The sequence below is a fragment of the Cystoisospora suis genome, assembly GCF_002600585.1.
Source record: "Cystoisospora suis strain Wien I chromosome Unknown contig_9049, whole genome shotgun sequence".
Classification (NCBI taxonomy): domain Eukaryota; phylum Apicomplexa; class Conoidasida; order Eucoccidiorida; family Sarcocystidae; genus Cystoisospora; species Cystoisospora suis.
In genome coordinates this window covers 1-10211 of record NW_027161827.1, presented here as the reverse complement: position 1 = coordinate 10211, position 10211 = coordinate 1, and the positions used below count along the sequence as shown (strand labels likewise).

General features: G+C 55.8%; 2 protein-coding genes across 2 annotated transcripts; both read left to right on the top strand.

The window, feature by feature from the left end:
• The first annotated feature begins 69 nt into the window (after nt 1-69).
• On the top strand, nt 70-3992 carry CSUI_010960 (uncharacterized protein). Its single transcript, XM_068071061.1, has 2 exons — nt 70-968; nt 1136-3992. Exon 2 carries the CDS (start codon nt 1157-1159, stop codon nt 2807-2809), a length of 1653 nt encoding a protein of 550 aa, XP_067916964.1. The 5' UTR covers nt 70-968; nt 1136-1156; the 3' UTR covers nt 2810-3992.
• Nucleotides 3993-7574: 3582 nt separating this feature from the next.
• CSUI_010959 (uncharacterized protein) lies at nt 7575-10176 on the top strand. Its single transcript, XM_068071060.1, has one exon. It carries the CDS (start codon nt 9013-9015, stop codon nt 9682-9684), a length of 672 nt encoding a protein of 223 aa, XP_067916963.1. The 5' UTR covers nt 7575-9012; the 3' UTR covers nt 9685-10176.
• The last annotated feature ends 35 nt before the right edge of the window (nt 10177-10211 follow it).

Here is a 10211-nt window from a genome sequence, read left to right as displayed (position 1 = left end):
TAAGTTTCGTGCCGGTCGTTACAATGTTAGTGGGTTAAGGCCACTGAGATGAGGAAACCAGTATCGGGGTGAAGTTGCGTGAACAACGGACCGATGTGTCAGGTCCAGTATGTGTCACGTATCGTAATCTGCAAGGCGGGTGATATGTGTACCATGTGCCTTCCCCGTGTGAGAAGTGCCGTGACAAGTGAGGGGAAAGGACTAAGAGAGGGTGTGGAGGATTCAGAATATCTACCTCCGGGAAACTCACCCTTGACCCCGCGCTGCTTCGGGAGTGGCATCAGCGCTGACATGGCCTGCCCATTGAACATAGAACATCTACTACCTCGAACCACGACGTGATCTGTCCTCCGGAGCCGCGCCAAAGCCGTTACGCCAACTCAGAATCAGTGGCTGCGGGGCCTATACTCCTTCTCAATCGTGGGAGAGTCTTAGCGGGCGCTCGGGCCTGAAACTTGCATGCATACGAAGGTGCCCGCAAGTCAATTGCGCCGCAAGTTTTCCCAACTGCTCGGCCTCAAGCGGTGATATTGTGAGATCGTTTTTGTAGCGCGTCGACCAGGCAGCCCGAAAGCAGAGTGCTGTGCACTGAACTGCTGGATCGTAGCGTGTTCCCTGTGGGGTGACCTGAATTTGCATATTTTGACTCCCCAACACCATTTGCATGTCGCCCTCAGGAACGTCCAAAGAATTGTTCCCTACTTGACATCCTTTATCACGTATACCCTCTTGCCATACCCGTTCATGAAGGAAGGTTACGGGCGGATAAAAATTTGCCCTGCCGTACAGGTTTTCTCACCAGCTGGGCCGGCGGGGGGAGGCCTCGCAGATCGCCACATTACTGCTAATTTTTTTTCGTGAGAAGACGCCCGCAAGCCTTGAATCACTCCTTTTCGCCCACGAACATTGATTATGTGCTGACGGATACACTTCATCAGATAACGTACAATCTACGCTGGGGCTAACAGGTAAGATAAAATTGGGAGTTCGTATCCTCAAATTTATGGCCGAGTGAAGAAGTATCGGAAGCTGAAGGGTGCGTCGTGGGCGTCGTTATCGGCGAGAGGAGGGACGGCGTACTAACAACGGACTACTATCTTTTTCGGAGGTTGACAGGCCGTTTTATTGTTTTCAGGTCAGCATCGAGCCTTCCGCCATGGCTGCGCAGTCCTCTCGCGCCTCAGGAGCCACATATCCAGTCTCGGATGCCGCACCGCCCCAAAAAGGTGGTGCGGAGCCTCCGGCGCGCGGACGTGGGCTTGCTTCACTGAAGCGAACTGGAGAGGAGACAGTCCAGACAGGCCGTGAGCAGTTGGGACATGAAGAGGATAACACCGGAGATCCTGGATGGGGGCCGTGGGCTTTGCGACAGCCGCGGTTGAGTCGTAAGACAAGTTTCTTACGCAGCAGTCGGACATTGCATAGGCCGCGGAGCGCGCGGAAGAGATTACAGCTTTCGATAGCGTTACTTGCATCCGTTGCAGCGGTCCATGCTGCTTTTATTTACATGGAATGCTACACCAGGTTGTCCGCAGGCAGGGCGCATCACGTCGAGACTGCAACTCGACGTCGAGACTACGAGGTCGGATCTGCGTCTCGACGGCTCGCCTGGGGTGGAGAAAAAGAGCAAGCAGATTCGTGCTCCGGTCTGGGTCTGGAGGAGAGATCAGAGGATGCGGCGGAAGGCCAAGAGAACCAGGTTACCTCAGGAGCCGGGGGGGACAGGGGCGCGGAGGACGATGACGACGGTGGTTTGCAAGACGCAGTCCAGGCGGAGTTGGAAAGACTTCAATCTCTCATGCTCGGAGAGGAGCAGGAGAGAGGGGAGGGAAGTACGCAAGTCCAGTCGTATCAGTTCCCTCCTGCGGACGAGCCACCGGTGCCATTCTTAGTGCAAACGCTTGGTTTTCTTCTGGAGTCCGAGATTAAGTTGTCGCAGCTAGTGAAGGAGGGTCGGGACATTGCAGATCGAGCTGCAGCACTACGGAATGAGGGACTGACCACCCGCTCGTCATCTGTCACGCAGGAGATGGAGGCACTGAGAAAGAGGGCGAAGGAAATTGTAATCGTATCAGAGTGGGTTGCAGAGAAGATCTGCTCGTTGGAGCGGGCAACTCGTTACCGCTCCAGGAAACTGAATATGACGGAGCTGTTGCCAGTTGCTGTAGCAGCTTCTTCATGGTCCCTTCCGACTCCGGACGACCCAATGAACTTCCAGGCGCTTGCAATTGTCCGTGTGATCCTTGGTGGCGTTGAAAGTTTCCTGGACTGGGTAGGGCGAGTGAAGCATCATGCTGAGACAAGTTCCCAGGAAGAGGACGACAGCTCCGGGTCGGACACGTCTACGCGTGAAATGGACACTTTATTGAACCTCGTCCCACGTCTCCGTCGTGCGGTGAGTAGTTTGAGAGAAAGGCAAAGTGCCTGGAGAACTTCTGCAAGAAGTCACGGGTTCAAGTTGCTGGACATTGCTCCGGACGACACACTAAAAGTGTCGGCCTTTAGCCTCGTCAATGGTCTGAGAAGGAGATTCTCTCTCGCAGGGCTGCCTTCCGCGGTAGAGGCCATTGTTTTGGAAGGCGGGCTCGACAGCGAATCTCGGGATTTGTGTGATGAAGTGCTGCGGCGTCGCATCCCGAGGCTAGTAGGACGCGCTGTGATTGGTAGCCCTCGCGCCAAAATGAGAGACCAGGAACGGGTAGCAAGGGCGCGGCTCGCCTTGGCGGTTCTACAGCGCCAGCGAACCGGTCCACCGCTAGGAGACGGGATAAGGCGCTTGGTGCCAGACTTCGGATACACAGATTGGTGAGACTGTTTCGTGCATTTTTGCCCGGTGCATCTTCTCGCCTCTTCTCGGGCATGCTGAAGGAGTGCCCTTGTTTCAAGATAGGGGGGCTTATTTCTCGTCAGGGGCGCGGGTCTCAGTTTCTACAACGTGGATCTGACGCACGGATCCTACTGCACGGGAGCTGTTTGGCGGCACGAGCTCTGCAGGGGTCATTCAGAAGCGTCGCCCTAAGACTGGTGACGAGTCAGACGGAGGCTCTCCAATCTCGAGAGCTGTGGGTGCAGGTATGTGCTTGAAGCCTCTCAGAACCAGCATTACTGTGCCAGTGGCCCAGCCAAACGGAGACGATCTTGGATCGCACTGGCTTCCCCGGGTACCGCGATGAAGTGGGGTCCGCGATAAGAATACTGTGGTGTGGTACTCAACTAGAACGAGTGCTCGCGCGGAGTATCAGTCACATGTGAGTCCGGAAGACGCTGTGGTCTCCCTAAGAAGAGCTGGCGGTGCTACAAGTTCAGTGATTACATGGATATGTGGGTGGCTGTAAGACCACCGCAGGAGGAGAGGTATTACTCAGTGATTCGCACGATTGAGCTTTGTGCTATATGGCACCTCTACGAGTGCTCCATGGGAGCCGTCCGCGGCTTGCTCGAATATGGTGCTGGAACTCTAGGGGAAGCCGGCGTACTGGCGCTCTTCTTTTTTATTGCGAGACTGTGTGGCCCTGTGAGATCGCTAGCCCTGCTTACTGCTGTAGACAGCGCGGCGATAGTTTTAAGTTGTGTTGCCCAAAGCGGCGTCCTGTTCGCGAAATCTGTCACTACCGCACTCATTGAGTCGTTATTTCTGGTGACGCAGCTAAGTACCACGTTTTTTGTCGGGGAGCCAGCCGTCATGGGCAGGGCCAAGTCGGTCCAGCTGAAGGGCCGGGGGGCCCGCCGGCTCCGACCGATAACGGTGTGCGCGCACGCTGTTATTTTTGTTGCATCCGCCTCTCCCATGAACCAACCTTTCCGGCATCGCCCGTCCAGGCTTGTGAGCTTAGATGGGTTTTCAAGAGGATCAACTCAAAGCAGAAGACGTGGGTTCACAAAAGAACCTGAAAAGCTAGTACCGTCCGTACTGTTCTTGGCAGAACCGAGGTGGGTAGCGCGTAAGCTTCGTTTGGCTCGAAAAACTCCGGTAATCCTGTATTGTTCATTCCCGTGTGCTTTTGTCGAGCCAGCAGTCGGCTGGAAGCGTTTGCACGGGCGCTCTGCTAACTGGAAGCGTCTGCACTCTGCCAGCTCGAAGCGCCTGCACGGTCCGTTACTAGGGCAGAGCTTCTGCAGGGCGCGCTCTGCTAGCGCGAAGCACCTGCACGGGTCCGGTGCTAGCTCGAAGCGTCTGCAGGGCCTTTGTCAGCTCGAAGCGTCTGCAAGGATTCGTTGCTGGCCCGAAGCGTCTGCGCGGGTCCGTTGCTAGCGCGGAGCTGGGGCCGTTTGCTAGCTCGGAGCTGCTGCATGGGCCCACTGCTTTTTCCGAGCGTCTGCACGCGCCCTTTGCTAGCTCGGAGCTGGTGCAAGGACACCGTAGCGGCCGCGGCACTGTCGAGTTTCCAGCAAATCCCGGCGCACTATGTGATGAGATGTCAAGCAAGTCCGTCGTCAATACCACTGGTTCGTTCGTGCTCACAGGGTAAGACCGCCCCGAGTCCGTCAGGTGTCATTAGCGCTTGCCACGGCAAGAGTGTTCGGCTTCCCGGTCCGAAGAGTCCACAAGTTTCTGGCCTGTGCCGCCGCCTCATTTTTCAGTCGTCACAGATGTTCGCTAGCCAGCCTCGCAGCGACTCCACAGCACCAGGAGGGAAAATGGGGCGGCGACGCCTTTTCTCATCGCCAGAGCGTCCTGTGCTTCCCGGTCGCACTGTGGCAAGCGTCTACTGCCTAGATCTTTCCCCCGAACTGCCCTGCTTTCTCATAAATAAAATGCGGCTTCTTGAAATGCCTACCGAAAGAGCGCGGACTGTTGAACTGTTTGATGATCGGGTTTTCTGGGCTTTGCGGAGCTCCGCTCGAGCACACCTCTTGGGGGTAGCACGAAACTGTTTACATCGCTTCGGCGGAGGGCCGCAGCTGCCAGCCAAGTTGCGTCTCATCCCCAATTCTGCCACTCTATGTTCCTCTTACTCTTGGCGAGAATGTAGGCCGAGCAGCGGGCCATGTGAGGCAGCAGTTCTTCCCCTCTTCGATTTTGTTTTTTTCGCATCTCCCGGCTCTCAACGTTGTCGAGCTGCTTTCCCGTAAAGGACACGCTGCGGCTTATGCGTGAGAACTGGTCTCGTCTTCACCAGCGTGTTGTTCGGCGTTGCGTAGCCGATGTCTGACACTGCCCAACAACAGCTAAACCGCTTGAAACTCTTCTTCTGCTTGGCGGATTCCGGTGGACGTACCGGTTCTGCGGGCCACAGAGAGAACACGAGCTGCGTTGTCTCTCCGACGGAGAAGCATTTCTCGGCACGACTGCAAGCTCTCAAGGTCAAGCGCGCCGCCGAGTACGATGGACTCGAGCTGCCAAGGCAGTCCAACAGACTGAAGCTTGGCTGACATCTGATTTACCAGAGACAGGGCCTTGGTCGGCAGGTATTCGCCGGGTGACAGCTCGATCAGCTTGACCCCGTGGCTTCTTGCGACGGCTCTCCAGGCAGCAGTACGTCGTTCTAAACCGAAGAGTGCACGGCGCAGAAGCTCCGCGAGAGCGCTCACCTCCTCTCCCCTAAAATTCCCGTTCAGACGCTTCACTGTCGCTGACGGCGGTAGCTTCAAAGCCAGAATTCGTTCTGTCCAGGCAAGGGCTCAGCGAGTGCGGAGGGACAGCATGCTCGCGTTGACGACAGTGCCCATGCTGAATGGGTCACTCGATTGGGGAAGCGGCCACGAATAACTTGCTTCTGCAATCGGAGGTAGATCAGCAATATCTAGTCTCGCAGTGAACTGCCTGCATTTCCGCTGGGCCGGCCCCAACTTGTCCGCAGCAGAATGCATTCTGACGAGGTTCCTCGCCCTGGCGGCAAGTGCACCCTTCTCCCTTGCCTCGTACTATGGCGCATGGACGCTCGGTTTGCTGGTTCGCAGTTCTGCAGCACGCCTTGCTACCGCCTCAGCCTCCTCAAGCAGCTGCGACAGCCCGACTTCAGACTCTAAGGAAAAACGAACAGCTCGTTCAAACGCAGACATCAGACGCTCCTGAGAGCTGTACGGATGCGACGAGAATCGTGCAGGCGCCGTCGACGGGTGGGCCTCCGCCGACGGGAGCGACCTAAGCGTTTCCAGTTCCGCTTAAACCGCCTCGTCCAAGTCGCTCTCCCCGTCGTCTGCAGGTTCCCCATCTTTCTCTGTTCCTGAATACTCTTTTCCCTTCTGCTCCAAACGCGCGCTGATCGACTTCCGTGGGCGGAGAGCGCTCCTCTTCCGCCGCGAGCTGTGATCTAAGGCTCTCCAGTTCCGCTTCCACAGCCTGCGCCCAGTCGCTCTCCCCGTCGTCTGCAGGTTCCCCTTCTCTTTCTGTTCCTGGAAAGACCCTCTTCCCTTCTGCTCCAGAGACACGCTGATCGACTTCCGCGGACGGAGAGCGTTCCTCTTCCGCCGCGAGCTGTGATCTAAGGCTCTCCAGTTCCGCTTCCACAGCCTGCTCCAAGTCGCTTTCCTCGTCGTCTGGATGTCCCTCATCTCTTCCTGTTCCTGACGAGACCGTTTTCCTCTCTGCTCCACGCGCACGTTGATCCACTTTCCCTATGGGCGGACGAGCTGAACACAGGTCTTCATCATTCCCCCAGCCCCGCGCAAGCCTGCGCACCGCGGAGCCAGCCTTAGAACGTGAAAGTCGAGGTGAGCTCTTCTGGGAGTGCGGCCTGATGGAAGCTAGTGTTTTGTGACACTGCATGTACACAAAGAGAGCATAAACGACCGCCCCGACAACTACAATCAACTGGGCCGCAGAGCAGTCCTTTCTGACGCAGGTTTCGAGGCCAGTAATGGGAGCGAGTCCGGAAAGCCTCCACTGGCTTTCAGCGGCTCTGTTGACTCCAGGGCGACACTCCTGTAATCTTCGGCTTCACGGCCGTCTCGCCATGACTGCCTGTGACCTCTCACTACCGCTTCCTCTTTGGCTTCTTTCCTCGGACTGAGAGCCGGTTGGGGATCCACATCAGCTGATGGGTCCGCTGCGGTGTCATCGCGAACATGCATGACTACCAAAGTGCGCACTGATGTGCAAGATGCACGACAAAGGGAGCGAAACCGTAACGGTGTAAGCCGGGAAGAGTTCTCTTTTGAGCGGGCTGCAGTTCACCATGGAATACGTCCTTGGCGAGGTCTCCAGGCCCGAGGCCCGGTCAGGTAAGAAGAAATACCCCCGCTACTCTCCTATACCTTCGCCACGATTATCGCACAAACGCTAATCGATCGCACAAAAGCATGCATATGCTCAAGTGAAGTTCTTCCAAACAAATCGGTGAGCCTTCTCTTACCGGAAAGCCCGGTACTTTCTGCTAACAACCTAAATGTCTTCTCTTCGGAACAACGGACGGAGTCGAACAATTCTGAATAAGCGTAAGGATAGTATGCGGCCGCGACCCACAAAAGTGGCCTGGACACTGCGGTGTAGTTTGCAAGTCGTGAGCGCCTGGGGTAGGATTTCCCACGTCTTGCCGGGGGCCCCGCAGCGGTCGAGCAATGCCTCGAAGCCGGACCGGCGATGAGGTCCCGAGTCTGCAAACGCGGGCCTCCTACGCTTCAAATACAGAATGAGCTTTCTTTGGACTGATATGCTGCCATGAGCAGCTGCGCACCATCGCTAAAACTAGGCATCTAACACTCGGAGAAAGAATCCGGGTCAGTTAAGTGGTCGGTGACATGGCGGCCACCGCGTAGTACTGAACTCGTAGGACTGACTTGAGTCCGACGGAGAAGGGAGTTTAGTCTTCAGAGGTTTTCAGTCTTTTTTTTTCTTTCCAGACTTCTTGCGTAGCAAAGTTATCAGACCCCGCGCACGTGTACGGGTGGGCAACTTGAAGAATGCCATATTGGAAACCTCGTCGTGCTATACGGACGCAGAGAAAACGTGCGGACATTTTCTCTGCGTTCGGCGTATCGTGACTACGTTTTCTTTGTTTTTCCTTGGGACTTGTCACTTAGTTGACTTTTCTTTACGAATTCAGTTAAGATGGTGCAGAGCGCGATTCAGATCAACTTCGGGTGCTGTGGACGCCGCGGGTAGAGGCAGTACTTCCGCAGCTACGGCTGACGCACGCGTCAGGCAAGCAAAGACTTTCTTGGACGAAGTTGTTGAGGAGGCAAGGGAACTTGAACGGCTCCAACAAGAGCTGCAAAAGGGAAGGTGTGCTCCTGACAGCCGAGAGCACAGGAAGCATGGCCTAGATTGGCTTGGGGGTATTAAAGGACTACTTGAGACTATGCTGGTGCAAGCGGCGTATGGAGTCCGTCTCGAATTCGACGGGCCTCACATCAGACTGCCGTGTGACGCTTTGTGGTCGGACAGATTCCTTTCATCTACAGAGGAGAGGAGGCAAAGAATGCAGTTGTTTTACCCGAGAATGAACGAGACCGAGCCTTGCAGGCCCCTGACCTTCTGCAACCGGACAGTCCAATTACCAAATGGGAGCACTGGTTCCGATTGTTCGAAACTGAGTTGTCGGGTCGCCACGTGTCGCGTGATCGATGGCCGGAGATGCTTGTCAACCAGTCGTCTTTTGGCATGAGACAAGAAGTGGCCTCGGTTATTCAAGCCGCCCGCTCCTCAGGCATTCTTACGAACAGGGTTTATGACGCAGTCCGTGATAAGCTACTGAATAATCGAGGGATGAAGTACAGCGCGCTGACGTATTACAAACGACTACATAGCGTTGTCCCAGGTTCAAGAGGCGCGCATGAATGAGCTCGCGACTTACTTGAAGGATTTGGCCATCGACTACGAAGTTGCTCGGGTGCGATTGGCTCGTGAACTCAAGAGACTGCCCAAAATCTCGGAGTACACGCTGACTCAGCTCTACTGGGTGGCGCTTCCTGGATATTTTCGACATGTTGTGCCGAGCGTTGATTCGTTTCGGATGCAGAATGCGACAACACTTTATTCATCGTACACGTCTGCGATCATTGACCGCGAAACGGTCCTGAAGGCCCGGGAAGAAGGAGGAAAGGTTGTGGCAGCAGTGACTGAGGTTAGGGATGACAACAGGAAACGTCGTAGATCGGAGCCTGTACGTGAAGAACCAAACCGCGGCGCTGTTCCTAGTAGGAGGGCACGGTTCACACCCGAGAAGTGCGCATTCCGTACAGGTGAAACCAAGATTCGTTGCTACTTCTGCAACAGTCCCGATCACCCTCTCTCTATGTGAATGGTGTTACAACTGGAAGAAAGAGGATCCGAAGCGGGCAGGCGTTTGTCCGAAATGTCACAGCGGACGGCACCCCGGTCGGGCGTGTTACGTTGAAAAGGGAGCCACATGGGGACCTCCGTACAGTCCAGTCCTAACACTCCCTCTCGCTGCCGCAGTACTGATGAGCGGCGACGTTGATGATTCCGGAGAGGTTGCAGAAGTCAACTGCTATTTCACTGACGCGCCCAGAGGTGTTCTGACCAAGTCGGGTAGTGTCAACTCGCAGAAGGGGCAAGATTGTGTGCGAGCAGCTGGACAATCTGATCGAGTCCTTGCCGCCTCAGCTTCACTCTTACAACAAAGTCCCAATTATTACCTGGTCCCGCACTATGCCGGACACGCGAGTTCGAGCGTTATTAGACCCCGGGAGTGCCTACACCTTGCTGAGCAGCCTCGTATTTTCTCTGGGTTCTATTCCTGGCTCTCGTGCGGTGCGCTTGGATCTGCCGAGACTACTTGATGCGTCGGAGGGCGACCCCGCTGCTTGAGCAATGTGACGTTATGCTTCAGGCGAGGCCAAGTTGTGCAAGGCTCGGGCGTTTATATCTCGCCAAAAAGTTGACACCTGCAGCCCTATTTGGCCTGGATGCCTTCGTGCTTTGGGAGTGTCCCTGTCTACCACGGGTGGTCGTTTGCATCTTTCGGTAGAAAAGGACGGGAAAAGGTTCCTAGCTGAGCTGGTGTATCTTAACCCATTTTCGCTGGCTGCCGCTATTACACTCTGCGACTCCGCTGCGGATGTTACCGCAGTGTCCGCCGGCAGCACCTCGCCACTACCTTCTCCGAGTGTCTCCGGGGACCTTTCGATTGGTGATGGGTTTCTTCTGGGCCAGTTGGATGCTGAGGGGTGTGCATTTCTTACGGGATACAGGGATGCAGTGGGCACTTTGCCTCTTGTGGATGTGCATCCTCCCTTTGCTTTCTTCGCATTATCCCCTCCTCAGGACCCGGCCGGAAACCGAGTCGACGTGGTAGTGGCCGCTGTTG

Excerpts from the sequence above, each read along its gene's own strand:
- CSUI_010960 (XM_068071061.1), top strand. The coding sequence starts at position 1,157 with ATGGCTGCGCAGTCCTCTCGCGCCTCAGGAGCCACATATCCAGTCTCG.
- CSUI_010959 (XM_068071060.1), top strand. The coding sequence starts at position 9,013 with ATGACAACAGGAAACGTCGTAGATCGGAGCCTGTACGTGAAGAACCAA.